A 20,066-nucleotide genomic window follows, 5' to 3' on the forward strand; every position below is an offset into this window, starting at 1 on the left:
CTACCCTCTGCTGAATGAAGTTTCCCAAGCGTCACAACTATCCAAGCCAGGCGGCTAACCAATTGTGGCCAAAATTAAACAGTAAAGCAACTTCAAATACTTGTTTCAACTACCTTATTTCTTATACCTGCAAAAGCTTAATGGAATTACACAAAAGCAGCTGTGCTCAACAGCTACGAATTCAATGGTTTCTGCTTCTCAATTTTCAAACTTCTGCTTCAAACTAAGGAGGATGAGGTAGGATCAGTAATCAGGCTTACAAGTCGTCAGCATTTCAAAATAGAAAGACTAATGCTATGAGACAAAAATTCTCAGTTGGAAAATAAATGGTGAATGCTTAGAAAACAAAATTTCCTTATTAGGGTGGCGGTAAAATTGAGGGAGTTGTCATCGGAGGAAAATGTAGCCCTGCAATTTCAGGATTAGAATATGAATTAGAGCATTCTCTAGATGCCAAGCTATTAGCTCCTGGGTCAAAGACAAAAAGGTCCTCTCTGTTCAAGATTTCTGTGCTCAAAAAAGTCTTAGCAGCATCCGCTTTCTGTTGTCCGACAAGGCTGGGTTCTGAAGACTTGTGTGTACTTATGCTGAAAAACAGCAGGATATAAGACTTTCCATATTAATCATGAGGATTACAGACAGTCATGCCAGGCGCAGCTAATAGATTTGGGAATGCAGAAACACTTCAAGTTAGAGCTGCACTCAAGAAATCACTAGACAATGGCTGAATCTGTATAGGAGGCAGAGAGTCCTTTCTTTAAACTCACCACTAGTAGGTGTAAGTGGGTGTCATCTCTGGCTCTGAGAATGGAGACTAGGAAGGAAGATGAATAAAGAAAAATGAAGCAAAGACTGAAAAACTGTGAGAAATCAGCCACATCATCATTATTTCCTCTTAACGCACACATCCACACATGCACGCAGCCATTTATAACTGCTTTATCAATACGAGCTTTGCTGACCATTTTAAATCCAACCTATGCCTTAAAACAGGTAGCGTACGTGCTCTGAAGACAAATATTCACTTGAGCAGGAAAACATAAGACCAATTCAACAGAGCAGATCATACATTTTTAACCTCATAGCACGGCAGGAAAATGCTTTAAACCTGTAGCAAGTCAATGAGAAATCTTCCCTACTGGTAAGCACAATAGCAGCCATCCATTTCAATAGAAGTTTATCAGCAGTGAAACCTGACCGAGATAAATGACGAAGCTGTTGAGCCACAGCCTGCTTCTGCCTGCTGCAGGCTGCCAGATAAAATGGGAACAAAAGCTCCCTGCTGTACCCCCTACCAGTCTCCATTAACCCCTGCTGATGCTTTATTATCGTCTGGGGGCTCCAGAACAGCATAGCATGAATCAGTGGGTAAAAAATAAATAATAAAAGCTCATATGTAGCACAAACAAACCAGAAACACAGCTTGGAAGAAACACTTCATTTTGGTAGTGCTGCAATTAAATAATGGTTCGGAGGAATTCCACATACTAGGGAAAAAAAAAGAGAAAAAAGCACAAGGTATGTAAAATCATGTATGAAAAACTACTTAAAGGCAATAGAGTGCAAGTACACAAATGTGTTTCTCCCCCTCCCAGATATATACAAACACATAAAAGCAAAGCAGGGACCAGGCATATATTCTGATGTCTTCGTGTCCAATTCCAAGTTTCATCTTTTGATCCTGTCACAAATATCCTCTTTGTTGCACCTCCTCCAGTGTCCTTTCTCTAAACATAAGTTTAAAACATTTACTGAAGGTCAAAGCATCTTCTACTAAACTGATATAAAAAATGGATGGGAAGGGCAGGGAAAGTGTTACAAATCTCCTCAGGACTCATGGTTGCCATAGGAAAGAAAGGCAGTGGGAGGGAAAGGGAGGCTTGAAGTGTTAGTAATATTTTAGCTATCACAGATTTAGATAGAGTTATTGCAGCCTGAGATTTCTGTAACCTACCGTAACAAAGTCAATCTCTCATAAAAGATTACAGAGAGGCCACACAAGATCCTGGGGAAAATTCACTAAGATTCATCAGTAAAGAAACTCACCACTACATTTGCATTACTTAGCACATTAGAGGGGGGCGAAAAATAAATCTACTTTAGACTGAACCATTCTCTTGGATGAACACACCCTCTTCATCCTACAGAGCCTTTCCATGCTTTATTAATTACAGAAGCTGTACTGAACTCGCATTCTGATCTATCACTATCAGAGGTCATTGATTCTCAACCCATTTATGCCCCTCTGAAGTGCAGTTAGCAAGCAGCAATATTACATCTAAGAAAGAACATGAAGTTTTTCCTAAAGCTAACCCAACAAGCTAACAGAATGAAGACTCCCCAAACCTTCAAGGAATAGAATGGCCTCAACACAGGAAAAGAGAGAGGCTGTACGGGTTCAATCCAAAGGTCCACCCATCCCAGTATCCTGTTTCAGAGAATAATCAAAACTTACGCTTACAGAACAGCATAAGAAAGCAAATACATACTGAAACTTTTCAAGAAGACTCTTTCATTCTACAACAATTTACAGTTCAGTGATTTGTGGTTCAGAAGGCAATTCTATTTTCTAGTACAATGCAGTGGAATTCCCTTCCGCAGACTGACCAGTCTTCCCAGTAACACATGTAAGCTTTTAATATCCACAACCATTTCCACAACTTACCACACGCTGTTTGAAGAACCATCTGCTTTTGTTTGTTCTGCACCCATCACCTGCCAGTATTATTTACGAATGCTAATTTCTTCTATCAAAAAAGGTGTGTGTGGGGAAGTCCTGGTCACCTTATACATAATTTTCTTGATTTTATAGATCTCTGTCACATACCCCTAAATCAACCCCTTCTGCAATTAAAAAAAACCCAAACCCCAAATCCTCAAACAAAACTAAAAACCAAAAACACCAAAGGAAAACTGCGGGAGAATTTCTTCTCTGATGCTTTAAAGGTTTTAGCCAGGCTTTTTCAAGATTTTCTGCACATTGATAAGAATTAACAAATGTTAACTTCTTAGAAAAAGCAGCAGCAGTAAAATCATAACTCTAACACTTGGAGCCTCATAGGAGAAAAATAACTAGTAATTCTGAAACCTTAAGATGATAAATCGTCTCCAATGCCCTGCATAGATGTTACATGACAACCTGGAACAAACTCATTCTGCTGGCTCACATTGGTTTAAAAACAATGAAATGGAAATTGTCCCAGCAAACTTTGTGCCAGATCAGATATCTTCTCTCCTGCCACAGACATTGTAATGTTGGCGTAAACATTATATCATGTGTTTTAGCCAGTTTGACAGAATTGCAGCAGTGAGCTCACGGCTGATCTAGATGAAAATTTCTATCACAGACTGATCCAGCACTGAACAGAATCATTATTAATGAATATGGAACCGTGGTCTGAGTAAGACTGAAGTGCATGAAAAAAAAGTCAATGTTTTGGCAAGCATGAGAGTGGAGAATGCCTAACTTTGCTTTTGCAAAATACATTCAAGTCCAGCACCGATACTGTCTTGAAGTGCTCAATCTGTTACAAATAAAGCTCTAAGCATAGCTCAGACTCTTTTTCCCCTCTTCTCTCAGAGCTGGTGTAATATTAGGTGAATTATAGACTACAAATCTTGTTTTCAGGACAAAGAAAACTGTGCTCCCTGAGGCTCTCCTAAGGAGTGCTTCAAAGCAACTCACCTTGCAGGGCTGGAGTTCCTTTGACTCTGAAGGAGAACAGTTATCTGACCTTCCAGCGCACGACTGACTTCACATTGACTTATTTGAAGTTATAAATAAATAAAACAATTTCATAAGGCTAGAGAAGATATTGTGCCTAATGTGATAAGTGCTGAAAATTATTTGCAATGGTAAGGAATCACTAAGAAAAGCTATAATTCATCAAAAGAAAGGTAAAGGTAAATCTACCAGGATATAGCAAAGGTAGATGGTGCTACTATGCACCAGGTAGTAGCCAAGTCCCCTGCTTCCAGATAAACTTCTGCCTTTTGATAGTAAACTAAACAAATACTAAAAATACTGTTTTCTCAAAGACTGACAAAGAGATAAAAAAATGTCAAATTTGTTTCATAAATGTTATATTACAAAGTAAACATAAGATTTTCAATGAGAAGAAAAAAGGCTTTTGTTTGGGTTTTTTTCAATTAAAAATTTCAGCAGAACATACCAGAAAGAAAGGAAAATCTATCCCCTCGCTAGAACCCTAATAAAACAAGGGAGATGCAAAGTATAGAGGATTTGTGGGAGTACAAATAATTATATGTGAAATGAGATTTATTTCTTTAAAATATGTTCTACTAGCATCTAAGCTGAGCAGAGCAAAGAATGAAAGATAATTTTTTTTAACCTACAAACATTACTCCCACTAAAAAGCTTTTTTCCCTGATGACCTAAGAATTGACTTATTTAACAAATCCTTACCATAACATTCTTAAAAAGAGGGATCTACTACATGGATATCACTTCCATTTTAAACACAGAAAAATGAGGGAAGAATAGAGAGTAATTTGCCCAAAGGCAGAGAAGAAACTGAATTGTTTCTTAAAGCACTAATCAACCATTATCCCATTGTCCTTTTGGGCTATATCAGAATTTGAACACCTAGAAATGTAGTGTAACTACATTCTATAACTCCACAGAATTAAAAATGCAGGTGCAGTTACAAACCTCTATTTTGTCCGTTTTGGCATCTCCCCAGTATATTTTGCTTTCTGCATAATCCAGTGCCAATCCGTTTGGCCAGCCAAGCGAGGTATTCACCAGCACAATTCTGTCTGAGCCATCTAATGCTGCCCTCTCGATCTTTGGGATTTCTCCCCAGTCAGTCCAGTACATGTACCTGCAAAGGAAATAAAATCTTAAGAACTCTTATTAATCCGAACTTTCAATATTCACATAGCTTCTTCTGGATTACTGTTCCCTGAAACTACATCGCACATAGAAAAGTACATTTCTAAGCCAAATATATCTCCCTACCTAAGTGAGGATGCCCAAACCATTCAGAAAGCATTGACATGTAAACACACTGTCCCTTTACACAAAACTCTTGTATTAGTCTGCTCAGCAAGACAACATAACCAGCACTATTAGCTAGAATAAACAAACAGATCCCCACAGTCCCCCTAAAATATTTTTAAACAGAAAAATAAAACATAAATACATATAAGAGGACTACCAAGGTGGTCAAAATAGAGCAGTAGTCCCTGTGCCTCAGGGCCTTAACTTTCAAAGAATCCCAGTATTTTCATTTGGAAGGCTCAGAAGTTTATCATTGCTTCCATTATCTGCATACAGATAGACAGAGGTATCTTCTTTACACGACTAATGTTTAAAAAAATGCTCACAAACAGCTCCTCACCCAACCATGGGATCCAGCACAATAGCTCTGGGTTCTTCCAGGTCTTCTGATATCAAGATTTTTCTCATGGTCCCATTAAGCCTTGTAACTTCAATACGGTCTGTGCCAGTGTCAGTCCAATACAGATTTCGGGCAACCCAGTCAACAGCAATGCCATCAGGATGTGCGATCTGTGCTGTGACAACAAACTGACTACCTGACCCATCGATGAACGAGCGGCGGATGGCCCTAACTTCATCATCAGTCCAATAGATGTACCCTTCTAGAGGATCAAAGTCAATGGCGATGGCATGACGGATGTCCTCCAGTGGCAAAACAATGTCTGTAAAATCTGGGGTGTCTAAGGAAATTCGCCTCAAATCTGTCCGGCGGGCTAGAAGCAGCAGTTCAGTGGCACCTACATGAAGGCAAAAACACAACCATTTTACAAACACTGTGCAGTAAGCCTGCAAATAGTGAACCTGATTCTGCACTATTTTGGTACAAGCTAGTCTAGCTACCTTGATTTCACAGGACCTAACCAAACTGACGGGCACCAGCGGAGAATTCCACTCAAAGGCTTCAAATGTGAGGTTATTCGTCTGCAGAAGAAGTCAGATGTGTTTACAGAGAAAATTCAGTAGTCATTTCCTTGTCCAAAATGTATTATGTTGGACATGTTTTCTATCCATATTATTCCCTCCAAAGGTACTGAAACAAATACACAGTGACTATGCTGCTATTTTATGCAAATCAACAGATGGCCTGCAGCCTCTTAGATGAAAAATTAATTATAGAAATAATTTACCAACTGTTTGCTGTTGTTGGTATAGGGGACAACCACAACAAACAGGCTGCATGTTTCAACACCACCCTTAGAAGGGGAAGAATGTAACAGCGAACGCCACAAGTAAATCTCCTTTGAGAAACTCCTATCTGAGAATCGAGGTTTGGGAACTGACAACTGTCCAGCGACCGCGTGAAGCAGGAGGGCTGTCAGCTTCTCCCGTATTTGTTGAGAACTTATTGAAGACATGAAGATAAATATCAGTGTGTCTTATAAAGTCATTTTGAGCTGATGCATACAAAAGCCTTGCTGGCTTTTAGGTCAAAAGCCAGAATCATAATAACTAACTAAGATCAGTTTGCACTGCAGAAGATTTTTTCACATAAGGCAACACAGCCGTTTTAATGGTACACGTGCTGAGCACCTGAACAATGACAGATGTACTTACTGTCTATTTAACTCATTCTCATTTAATTTTCTATTCTATGTCACTAGATTTCAATGTCATAAAGGATAAACAATCACCACACCCCATTCCAATTAAACTGGCTTATCAGTTTGGAGTCTCAGGGAGATAAGAGCAGCTCAGTCCTCAGGGAAGGCTGAGCTAAGGTGAAAAATGTGTGCAATCCTAAATGCAGGGAAAGTGTGTTGCAATGGCTCTCCTCAAACAGTGAGGGGAAAGGGTTTGGCAGGGACTGACGTAGGTGTGAGGATCAGGTGGGGGGGGTGGGGAAGGAGGAAAGTTTAGGAAAATAAATGCATCAACATCGCGGTGAAAAAAAAAGCCATCACCAAGCCGCATTCTGTCCATGTCTTGATCTTACAGAGGTATAAATAAGGGCTGGAAGACTAAAAGAGCAACAACTAAAGCAAGTAGGTTGCTGATGAAAAAAGAATTCAGAATTTCTGATGCCAAATTTCTTTTTTAAAAAGTCAGTAATTGCTGTTGGTGTTAGATGAAACCTCACCGCATGCCAAACTTTGGAGAGATGCCAAAGCAGCCATTACTTCATTTACAGCGAGTTTAACACATTAAAAACATCTCAGGCGCTTTCACAGTGCTGCAAGAAACAGCACCTTTCAACAACTGAAGTTGAGAATATTATTACAAGTGTTCCTGATTGGTAGTCCAGAACGGATTAAGATCAGCTTTGGGATCCTCTGTCCTAAAACACCTTGTGTTCAGAAACACATGTACACACTACTCAATTGTTCTTCTAGTGAATAACTCTTATGCATTAATTAATATCAGGAAGGGGGAACCTGTAATTACATGTCTATGCATCCTTCAAAATAATGTAAAGCATGTGACATAGTAAATGGAAAACAGGCATGTTAGGAAGGTTTTTTTATAATTACAGAAGGAACTAATCTTGTCACAGCAGTCTATATGTACATCTGTATTTGTTGCTACTAAATATATCAAACAATTCAGCATCAAGATCCAAGCATTCAGCTGCGTTATGGTCATATAAAGTGTTAATACGTAACTAACCCCAACTATTTAGGTTCAAGTAAAGAAATCTCTAGTACTTTCTTTCTTACCAACTTCACGGTCATTTATCCAACTTACCTGTTAAACAAAACTATGAAAATCGTATTAAAAACTCAAATAATAATACCTTTTTTGCATTATCTAGTAAAATTAAGGTTGAGCAAACTCACTAACCTCAGATTTCTAAACAGTTAAAAAGCTCTATCTAGTCTACCGTATACAGAGAAAGTGTAAGGCATAATTTAAAAATAATTTGTGTGCTCTAGCTGAAGTTGACAGTCATTTTGAAGAACTGGTGCCAGGTCCCCAGAAAGACTCAGCTGAGTACAACCATGCCTTTGCTGAAACTCGCCCTTAAAATTGACCAATTGACCTTCCAATTCTTCTCAAAGACGACTCATTTCAACAGCTTCAGTATCCTGCTTTCGGGTTGCAACACTGCTGTTTAGTCAAGTAACCCACTGTGTCTGAGCTTTAATTCAGCATAGGGAAATGACTGGCTTTCAGCTAAGCCATGCTGCACTCTGGACCCCTGAGCTAAGAATTTCATGGTCTTTATGCTGGGGGCTTGGCTAACACTCCAGCCCCCACTGAAACACCACTCCCCACCCCTCCAATCAAGCAATAAAAAGTTTAAAGCTTACTTTAGAGCTATTACCCACCCATTTGCAAACTGACACCTCAGCTTAGTTAGATCACCAGTCATTCTGTTCAGGAAGAAACTGAGTAGAAGAGGAACATCTCACCTCAAGGCAGGTTGAGGGAAAGATCCCTCTGAATGCCTTCAGGCTTGTCCTGACAATAGCAAAAATTGCAAATGTAAGAGCTGGGCACATTTACGGACTGATCCCATTACCACCTTGATAGTAGTCAAGAAAAGAAGTCGGTCTCAAAACTAAAACAAACAATTTGCACTTGTGGCACACACCAGCTGGACAAAGTTTACCTGGGTAGGCACTGATCCCCACCTGGGCAGAGGCTGCTCAAGGTACTCAAGGTTGCCAGGACATAACAGATTCAATCAGTTTTGTTCACTTCTGTTCCAAAGACCAGTTGCGATGCAAAAGCTAAAACGCCAACAGCAGGATCTCCGGATTTCTTGACCCTGCCTCTCCAAGGGAAACCCTGCCTCTAATGACAAGCATGATAGAGAACATCATGGGTATGGAATCGTAGTTCAAACAAAGAATGGAAAGGCAGGAAAAGACAATGCAGGTTGCATGCCAGCATATTTTTTCTTTCCTTTTCAATTTATCAGCAATTACTGGGAGACTGGAATGAGCCACGAACATATAAAACACCTCAAGCCTCAGGTGGCTCAAAGGCTTTCCAAAGGTGCATGGAGGCTGCAACCAGAGCTCTGACCTCAGCGTGCGTACGCAGACCTGAGGCAGTTTTTCTTCTAGACACCCGGGACCGCACATACAAGGATGAAGTGGCCTAGATGAACGCACAGAGGAGCTGGAGCAGAGTTTACTGCCCACGCTGCTGTCTTCTCTCCAACTACTGGTGCTCTCTACTGCACCCAACACAAGCATGCCTGTAGACACAAGTGCATCTCGAATACACCGCTGGGTTTGAGGGCACAGACCACCAGGTATGCCGGGGTGTGTGCTCATAGCCTTCAAACCACGGTGCACCAAGTTCCCAAGCAAACACTTTGCAGCAGAGCATGCGTCCGGCTGTCCCGTATTTAAAATCAGGTCCTTCTGCTTACCCTCCTTGCTGATGTCCCACGCAATCCTACGTGATCTTAGCAACCCACAACCTACTTTTTAAAAAAACCTCCCAAACTATTAAAATTGGGGGCCAAGTTCAAGATTCTTTTTAGCAGTGCCTCAAGTCATAGGGTTTTCAGGATAGTTAGCAATTTTTCTCAAATCAAGCCCCTTACTTAAGATGTCTAAATATGGACGTAAAAGCTTTACTCCAGACTCTTATTTCTGAGAGCTTTAGCCTACTTTTATTAAGCACTTTGAAAGCTGGGATTACAAGCTCATGGATGGTGCATTACATTAGCCCTGGAACTAATACTTTCCTCAAAAAGTCACTATTAAAAAATCAAAATAATTTAAATCTGTGTGCTAGCTGAAGTTAAGGGAAGGGGGAGAAAAAGGGAAACAGAGCAAGCATGCAGATACACGCAACAACGTAGCTCGAAAGTCCAATGTCCAATGCCCTGCTAACCTTTACAATTAATTACATCTTCTCAATGATATACAGACCCCAGTCACTTGTAAGTTATTGAACTTAAAAACCATCAGTGGTTGCTGAGGCTAGTACAGCTACACAGACACACGCTCAAGAATTCATACAGAAGAAGTGCTAGACCTAGGACATGTATAATGCATTCTCTGTTATCTGAGAAATCAAGATTATTAATACATCCTCAATAGAATTACCACACATTTGACTAAAACATATCTTTCCTAAATGTCTTTCCCCAGCTGTAAAGTCTCTATTGTCAGAGAGCCCCTGATACTACAATACAAACAAGATTTTTTCATCTAGACAAGCTCAACCTTAGAACTACAAAGGCAAAAGGACATGTAGTTGAAATTAATCATATATTTTTTCTTTCCTTTAAAAGAAATGAAAGAATTAGGGTGTTAAATTAACATCTTGAACTGTGCAGTCAAATCAGGATTCTGGCTATTCCCGACAAAGCGCATTTCCCACCGGGCAGCCCTGAATCGCAAAAGGAAGTACAAATTTCTGATTACTGCCTTGAGGCCTACAAAGGAAATAGGATGTGAGCGTCCATGGGCAAAATAAAGACTCTCTTCCCACTGGCAAAATAAAGACTCTTCCTGGAAGAGAACACAAAGGCCAAAGCGAGGCTGAAATGGAAGTCTTCATGAGGAAACTCGCACCTCCTTGCTCAGTTGAAGTCACTGTTGGTTTTCTCAGTACAAACCACACATCCGTATTGGTAGTAGCAAACGTGGGAAACAAGTAAAATTCACTACAGGCAAAGACAGAAGCTGAGCGCAAGGACAGAGAGAGCTTCGAGCACTAAGTAAGAATGTAACTCCAATGACATACTCGTAAGACAAACCTAAATTTTCTCATAAAAATGACTATCAAGCAGGTCATTTAAACCTAGCACTGCCAAACTGAGAACAGCAGTGCCTATAATACTGAAAAAGAGAAATCCCAGTATGGCCTGTGGAAGAGGACAATAAATTACCAAGAATACGATGACAGTAGGTAAAGGCTCCCTGGTAGAAGTGCCTGGGTGCTCAGGCAGGACTCTTCGCTTGGGACGTTACTGACCGAGGAATAGCTGGCCGTGAAAACTGCTTATTCTGCCTCTCTTCTCTTTGAGGGACAGGGATTTCCAAACTTTCACCTAGACAATGGGGGAGTTAAGAGCTTGCTACAAGCCTACATCTCAGTTAAGTAACTGTTTTGTTTTGTAAGAGGAATAGAAATTACGACACGACCAACCAGCCAGTATTATGTTATTAGAAAAATTATTCCAAGTTCTCCCCCTTTCCTGAAACACTATGGAGAAGTGTTTCTAAATGGAGGGGGGGGTGTATTATATTCACAGCTCTCTCAAGAAATGGTATAACTCCTCTACGGTGTGATGAAAAAAAAAAATCTACAAAAAACGGAGAAACTAACACTGGGAGAAAGGGGAGGGAGGAAAAGGTTTCCTATAAACCAAGATTATTCAAAAATGCTAGGTTGTCATGGAAACTGCTCAGGGAGGGTCAGCCAGCCTCACCTTTGGCTGCAAGGATCATCTGTCAATGCCAAAGCACTGCAAACACCACAAACACGCACTCAAAATTCACCCGTCAAAATCTTTCCAGTCCAGGCCGGTGCTCTCATCAGCACAGCATGAAATGAAGTTCTCTCCTCAAAGAGGTTCCTTTCAGCATGAAACAATTCGGTTTAGGAACCAATCTGATTTTAGTCTACTGCTAGAAGACAAAACAGTCTTAAAGAAGAGAAACTCTTAGCCTCATTTTTCACCTTTCTTAACCTGTAAGTCATTCCCTTTCCTTCCTCTCCCAAAAGTCATATATATCTTCTAATTGCAAACGGAGATTTAATCACTCGGTGTTTCAGTCTGTTGCAGCATAATAGATATATACTGAAATGATCCAAGGTAAAAACGTTCCATTCTCATGGTTCAGCTCTACTTTCACAGCAGATATAGTAAACGGGCAAGTACAAAGGGAAAAAAACCAACCCAAGAAACCACAACCAGCCCCCCCACCCCACACACCTGAAAAAGAGAAAATAGATTTACTTCCCCCGGGTCACTGAGCAGCCTAAGAAAGGAAGTCAACACAAACACGTGTAGATTTACATCTCAAAATCTGGTCTGTCACTAGCCTGGCTCTGTTCGACTGCCTCTCCTCCCTTCCCCAAATCCATAACCATAGCCTTTGCAACTGCGAGAAGAAATTCCAGTGAATCTCTGCCTTGAAGAGCTCTGGGAAGTTGTAGGTGACTCCCAAAAGCCCTAACCCTACCACCCACACCTCTCCCCAGGGAGAGGAGTGAAAAACCAGTCAAAGGTATTTCATTATTTTGGGATAAGCTCAGCTCTAAATGGTGAACCCGAAGCTTCCTCACGCTCCTCCCAGCAGTTAGCTCTGCACAGGATCATCAAAGTTAAGTGAAACCAATGGATCTGATGCCTAGTTTGAGTAGGTTCTTTCACTTGGGTTATGTGCTAACTCATTGCTAAGTCCAAGAAGCAGTGGTACGCAACACTCACTGAGCTAAATAAACAAAGACTCAATTTTCTCTCCCCCCTCCCCACCCATTTTTCTTCTTGAAAAGGGAGGGGTGGAGCGGTTTGGAAAGATGCAATAGCAGAATGGTGGTTAAAAATGCAACGTTACATTAACAATCGTAAAATAAACGTTCTTGTATAAAGTTTTCCGCATACGGATGGACAACATGCTGCAGTAAATTAGTTAACAAAATTTCTGATAAAATGGGAGCTATATTTTGTGAGGCAAATATACTTTATGGCTGACTGGGAACATACAATTTGACTTCTCTTGTGTTCAGGGAGTGGGAGAAAAGAGCTATAAATTCTGAGGCATAAGGAATGGCTGAAAAAGTGAACTGATGATTTTGAGTATCTCTGCATGAGAAGTTAAAGTCCTTTTAAGAAGGTTTGGGGTTTTTTTTTTTAATACCATTCCTCTACTTGCCATTGATAACTTACTTTGCTAGGCTAGAAAGGTGCCATTCAGCACAGGGCAGTTAGCCTGTGTGGCTGGTTGCCTCCAGGAGGACATGGCCTGAACCTGAGCAGGGACGCGAGCACTTCTGTGACACAAGGACCCATTCCTTGGAACGCAACACGCGGGGAGCAAAAAGATACAGACCCTCTTGCCTGAAGTCCCTGGCCCTTTCCCTGTCAGCAGCAGTCGAAGGGAAGCAATTTCTCTCTCTTGATCTCTCCAGGGCTTGTTCCAACTGTTGTCCTTCGTACTTCAGTCTCTGCTGCCTTACCTTTCTAGCTCTGCTTGGCAAGCGACCAAACCTTCCCCACTCCCCGTCCCTGCCACGGACTTTTTGTGCAGCTCTGCTTTTGGAAACATGCCTGCATTGAGTAACAACTGCTCTAGCTATCTGCTGCCACAACGGAGTTTATCCCTGCGTGTCAAGTATTTTTTAAAAAAAGCATGTGAATTTGTGTCACATTCTCACTAAATGTGACCAACCCAGAGCAGTATTATTAAAGCTTGTTTCTTGTAAAAGCAGAAATGGAAGAAAAACATCTTGTGCATGTATTGGTAAGTTCTTACAAACAATCCTCCGAGGCTAATACGGGAGCTGCTTTTGAGTTTTTCACATAAAAGCAGCAATTTATTTTAACAAGGTTCACACAGACACAAATAGCTCCACAAAAATAATCGGCAGAGAGCATGAAATAGCATGAAATTAAAGAGAACACTGAACAGTAGCTGACAAGCCTAGAAGAATTTTTAAAATATAAAATGACAATTTAACAAAAATTATTTCTGTATACATTTTATTTAGCCTATTTACAGTAAATTCTGCTGTATCCTTCTGTTTCAGAGATGATGCAGAGATGATCTGCATAAAAGACGGTTATTTATGAGTGAGCTAATTATCTCCCGATGCTTATTTTGATCCTGTTAATGTACAACAGCAACCACAGCACAACGTCACAAGACCTATACTTACAAAATATTACAACTTAAAATCATATACATTAGCACACAATGAGACACTTACTAAAAGCAGTTTGGGGTGAGCGCCAGCAGCCCTAAGTCTCGATCACATCCTGGGTTTTAAGGCTGAAACACTTTCAACACCTCTAAAAACCATGCATTCTTTTCAGTTCCTATACACAGATGTAGGTGCCTAACTTTATGCATGTGAACTGAAAGAGATTCCAGGTGTATGTGTGTATAATAAATGGACACCAGATCTTAAAAAAAGAAAAAAAAACAACCTGTTTTCATTGTACAATCCTATTAGCCAAATACTAATTCATGGAAAATAACGTCAGGAACATTTTAGAGAAAACAGAGGAGGTAGGTATCATTTTCTCTAAGAAAAGGGAACAGCGGAGCCCCCCAGAAACTTGCAGGGAATTAGTGACAGAGACAGGATTGAAACCTAAATTTTGTAACTGCAGGTAACCTGGCTCTTCAGCCATGACCCTCATTCCTTTTTTGAAAAGTAGAGGGCATTTTCCAATCACTTTTATCTGTACTGCAAAAGCAAGCATGATTTCACTATTTGCCACCCCTACTATGCATTATGTAGTGAAGTTGGAAGAACCCCTTTCCCTCCAAAAACTACCTTGTGCTTAATCTAAAAGGATTTTTAAAAACAAAGCCTACCATCTTTGCAGGTCTTTCCATTCTCAAGAAGTTTCACACCAGTGGGACATGCACACTGATAAGAGGGCTTGGTAGGAGACATCAAACACAAGTGGGAGCAGCCACCATTATTAATTCCACATGGGTTTGTAGCTGTTAAACATAAATCACACAGATTAATGCTTCTGATAACGAATGACCTCATCTCATGTGTTAAGACACATACGGCATTTGAGTGGTAGAATCGGTGGCAGCAACACAGATTAAAGAAGGAAATCATAAACACAGAACAAGGAAAAATTAAATCCAAGTGTTGAGTAGTGGGGTATTTATGGTACCAAAATGCACGGATGTTGAACGTTTCCTTTCTTGGGGAAGTAGCACTTAGTTCTAAACAAGAGCCTTGTTTCAGCTCTGCCCTTCTCATTTTCACAAACTATTCAGCATGTCGGTGCTCCATGTATAGTAGGTTGTATATATAAAAACAAAATGCAAACACAGTAAATTAACACAATGGTTAAGACAGTGGTTATTACACAGAGCTAGTCTTGCTTAATATCATCTGCCAAATTAACGCTACTTTCCATTCAGGAACTACTACTCAGAAAAAATAAAAATACCATGTTGCCTAAAGTTATGGCATATGAAACAGAAAAAGGAATATGACAACAGGATAAACGTGGCAGGCAGAAAAAAAGCAAGATATGGTTTTTTGCACTTAAAAAAAACAATGTAGAGAATATTTGGTTTCTCTCTGGGTCTTTTCCCAATCTCTGCATTGGAAAAAGTGCATCATGACGTGAGTGAAGCCACCCACTGCCATACAGAAAGACTAATTAAGATATTTGCAAATCAGTTCCAACTTGCAGTTAAAAAAAGAAAGCAAGACAGCTTACCATTTGGCTGCCTCTTTTGGCTGAAAGCATGGATATCCATGGGAGAGAAGATGTTGGAATGTATTTCACGCAGGTCCTCCCCGGAGTACTTGCTGCAGGCCAAGATCGAATGCGTGTTCCAGTCAGTCCAGTACAACGTGTCCCCAAACAGCGTCAAAGCAAAAGGATGTGGAAGGGAGCCTTTAACCACTGCTTGCCTAATAGAGTACAGGGAAGAAAATGAATGCTCAAACACAATTCATGCTATGGTTTTGCTTGGACATAGCTTTTGTGAAAAGAAGTTTTACAGTGCAAGTCCTGTTGATCAAAACTTTCTATTTATTTATGGGGAACAAATATAGTGCGCCCAGTTGGGGAATGGTACCGGGGGACAACTCAGGAGTCCTATTTCCAGGCTGCCTAGTGATGCTTGAGATGGCCAAGAGATGCCAGCTGAAATCCTTACTTAGGTCTGTGGCTATTTCTTAGCACCCTTTTAACACTCAGTACCTGGGGGGGGCTCTGTCACCATGCGCAAGTGGGGAGAATGGCAGCTGATTTTATGCACGTCTGACTGCTACCTGCTGATTGATGACCTCCATCATTTTCAGCCTCAGCAGATTTCAAACCGAGACAGCATTTGGTCAATTAGCAGTCCATCCATCTCTTCCAGTTTCGCTCTTTTGAACCATCAGAAAAATACTCTAATGGCAAATAGTTTCAGTACAAAGAAATCCTTAAAGTTACTTTTCATGATTCATTATTATGATAATTATTAAGCTATTGTTTTTATTATAAGCAGTAACATTAACCAAGAGTTCTACTGATCTTCTGCCATGGTAATGGTATCATTTCTGAGCAAACTGGGTCACCGCCTGTCTCCACATTCATAAACAAAATTAAAGAGTATACCCATATATTTTATGTATATATACAAACACATGCTCATTAGCCATCACAAAAATGCAGCACAAACATTACTGAAGACAGTTTTTCCAGGTTCTTGTGATGTAGAAGCTAATTATCTGTACCCAGGTTCCTCAGAACTGGAATTAAGCAGCTCAGTTCTTAGGGATATTTTATTCGGAATCAGAGAAAACCTCAGGATGGAGAGGACTCCAGAGGTCATCTGGACCAACACCCTGCTCAAAGCAGGGCCACACAAGTACCATTTACACAAGCGCTTCTTCCCACCTCCGTTCTTCTTAACTGCATGGGTGCGCACGCGTCCCCACGTACGCAAGCTCCCACTGAACAGTGGGGATCGCCATCCCTCTCCCAGACTGAAAGCATAGGGCACTGACACACAGCTCTACTACTCCGTCAAGTATAGGGTACACTACGAACACTAGCATCCCAATTTTCTTCTTGCAGGTAAGAGAATCATTATCTGTATATTTACTGAGAAAACACCCCCAACACTGTATGCATCACTTTTTGCAAAGAAGTCGGTAACCGAAGTGGTTTAGTAGAGGACAAAAATACTCTTATTTGCCAAATACTTTCTGTTAAAATATAACAGAAGAGTATATTAAAGCAAGAAACTTGAAGGTGTCTTCTGCCAATGATTCTGAGTACAAAGAGACTGCAGTCATTACCGCTCTTTCACCTTAGCTTCTGGAAAAAGACGCATTATCTTTAAAGCTTCTATTTTTTTCTGCTCCTGAGAAAAACACATACATTCCCTTACTTGTCACTCTAGTGTTCCAATTCTACACTACACAAAATTTTCTATTTCTTGATATTTTGCACTCAAAAGTAGGACATAATATCTTTTCTTTCTTATCTCTGTCTGGATTCAGGTATATATTTGCTTCTAATTAAATGCACCAACTAAGCATCTTACAAAAGACTATTGTAATATAATTTACAGCTGAAACCTACCAGCCAAACAGTGAAGCCAGAATGACACAACACGCTCCTGTACCAAGAATAAAGGCATTCTAATTCCGTGAACGTTTTTACCAACCCCACCCCCAAACCCTAAATGCCAGCAGATTTGAATAATTTTAGTTTATAGCAGACTTGGAGACTATCTAAGTCTTTATGACAAATTTATGACATTTGTCATATGGGACAGAAGCAATAAAAGTCCAAAGCTCTCACTATGACCAAACCTGCACCAAAGACAGCATTCCCATGCACAAGGGAAGCCACATTTTTCTGAAGCATTCTAACTACCTTGCAATTCACTTTAGAAAAAAAAGAGGATTTTTAAATGTCATTAGTACCCACCATTCCTGACGAGAATAAATCTTTGAGTACGATAGACACTGTTAGACGTGCCCAACTTTCGGACAACCATCTATTCATATGACAATGCATAAGGTGAACTGTGACCCTTATTTTAAACCAGCCCTTATCTGGAGAGATTCAGGAGCACTTCATTTGACTGCACCATCAGCCACAGCCTTGAAGTGATTACTCTTAAACTTGTATAATTCTTCTCAGCAGATATAAGGTACCGTCAAATGAAAATGGCTTCGGGCTCAAATACAACAGCATGTATTTCTTGCATCTTGTTAAGATGAGTATTACCGGTAAGACGTACTCTGTATCCCCTGTTTCCAGCAAGCCATTACAAGGTGATAGCTCACTTCCAATCAGCAAAACCAGCAGGGCTTTTTTCCCCTCCGAACATACTCCGCATACCACCCGGTCAGCCTTGCCGAACGGCAGCCACACGACGTGTGTCAGCACAGCAGCACTGGCCGAGCTGGGCTAAACGAGCCTCCGCAGGCTAATGAGGCGGGGGGGAAGGGCTGGAGAGCCAAGGCGCTAAAAAACGGGAAAAGGAAGGGGAGAGGGAGCAAGAAATGCCCTTCTGATGGCTGCCGTGAAGCAGATACGCTTTAGCATGATCTGCGTTAGGAACGGCAGAGCTCCGGTTTTGGCTGATGAGACGAGGGGTCCCGACTTCTGCCTTGATCGATTATTATTAAGCATACACGGGTGAATGAAGGGGACCAGAACGTCACTTGTAGCACTCGGCTGCTGCGCACAGTTGACAGGAGCAGGCGCTTCCCACCTACGGTTTCACAAGCGCCCACGCGGCGTCGGGGAATAGCCGGGTCTCCACCTTTCTGGGCCTCGCTAATAAAGCCGCTGACCCGGGTACCAGGTACGGCACTGCAGATGTAATTGGACTGACATGACCTGACAGCTCTTTGGTGGCAACTACCTTCAGCCTTCACGTTATCAGCCCAGGCTTGATTGGAACAAGCGATACGACAGCAGAAAGCACTACATCCTATTACCCTTCACGCAGCTCTTCAGTTCCTTCAAACTGCTGTACTCTTATCGTTAGTCTCGTTAAAAAGAGAGACCAGAGATGATGAGAAAGTGAGAGATGAGGGATAAGGAGTAATGTTATTCGTGCAGGAGACATCTCTAGGGCTTCAGCAACATGCAAATTGGCTACATATTAGACAGCACTAAGCACACACTAACTTTAATAATCTTCCCTGCGCCAGGCATATAATCACACAAATTTGCCTTAAAAATCTTGAAGGCGATTGACATTTAAAATGTCACCATCTCTTCTCTCTTCAGTGGCTGGGAGGGAAATGCAGAAGGGGACAGCAGAGAAGGAAGGTGGCAAGAGAAAAAGAGAGAGAAAACAAGCAGTTTCCACAGAAATGAAATCCCATCTGTGCTGTGTATTGTGATTCCTAAATACAACTATTTATAGTATCATCATGGTAATCAGAGATGCAATTATAATAAAAACTTGTGATAGTAAAGAGTTTTCTACTGCCTGAAGAAAACGTAGCTCCAATTTAAATACATTCAGCTTTGTTCTATTCTTACGCTGTTAAAGAGGCCTATGAAATACTTTGTGAAGATAAAGAAAAAGGAAACAAATAATAAACAAGTTAAAGCAGGCATTACAAAAGGGACTACTGAACTCTGAAATGGAATACACACGTGAAAATTCATGGACGATACATCCAGTTTTACACTAACAATGACAAAAAAGCTCCTGCTTTGGGATAATATGCATTTCAGACAAAGACTAATCTCGGTTGAAATAAAAATTAACAGTAAAAGGACCAAAAAAGGTCAACTTTAAATTCATATCCTTTATCACAACCAGGATTACCTCACAGTCTGCCTTTATTTCTTTCTCAAATAATACTAGCATTCAAATCCAAAGCTAGATTATAGCTATGAAATTTAAGAATTCCTCACACCAAAAGAAAGCCACCAAAAATCAAGATAATATAAATTTAAAATATCATCAGAATTATGATTTTTTTCCCTAGAATTTTTACAGATAATGTTTTATACCTAAGCATAATAGCATTTCTCTAGAAAAATAAACAAGCAAACACTTGCCGTTAACCAAATCCCTTCTATTCTGGCTGCATTACAGTCCTCTAATTTCAAAAACTGATCAGAACACCTGCAGAAAACCTGGGGTATTTTAGACATCCTGGCCTGTACACCCCCAAAACCATTAACATTCCAGCTTCACAGTAGCAAAACTCCTTTCAGGTGACCTCTGAGGCTGCCCGTGCTCAATCTCCAGGGCAGGGTGCAAGAATTTTCACATTTATGTTTCAATCCATTTCTCCAGTGTCCCTCTGGGGGATCCCGTCCCTATTACCATCTCCTGTGCAATCGGACAGTGAAAAAATAATCTTCTGTTGTAGCATTCTTCGCAATCGCATTTCAAATACAACTGTGAAGACTGGGAAAAAATGAAGGTAATTCATTTTAATACTATATTCT

The 20,066-nt window shown here is 40.6% G+C and overlaps 1 protein-coding gene across 4 annotated transcripts in view; it reads right to left on the minus strand.

Moving 5' to 3' along the window:
- Window positions 1-20,066, minus strand: part of LRP6 (LDL receptor related protein 6) — a 106,880-nt gene that overhangs the window by 41,682 nt on the left and 45,132 nt on the right. For all 4 annotated transcript variants that reach the window (XM_059817264.1, XM_059817263.1, XM_059817262.1 and 1 more), the window contains exons 3-6: window positions 15,354-15,550; window positions 14,479-14,610; window positions 5,364-5,760; window positions 4,673-4,844 (exon numbers count right to left, since the gene is read on the minus strand). In XM_059817264.1, the coding sequence (XP_059673247.1) occupies window positions 4,673-4,844; window positions 5,364-5,760; window positions 14,479-14,610; window positions 15,354-15,550 (898 nt within the window). The remainder of the gene's footprint in view (window positions 1-4,672; window positions 4,845-5,363; window positions 5,761-14,478; window positions 14,611-15,353; window positions 15,551-20,066) is intronic.

Source organism: Gavia stellata, chromosome 4 (genome assembly GCF_030936135.1).
Source record: "Gavia stellata isolate bGavSte3 chromosome 4, bGavSte3.hap2, whole genome shotgun sequence".
NCBI classification, from domain to species: domain Eukaryota; kingdom Metazoa; phylum Chordata; class Aves; order Gaviiformes; family Gaviidae; genus Gavia; species Gavia stellata.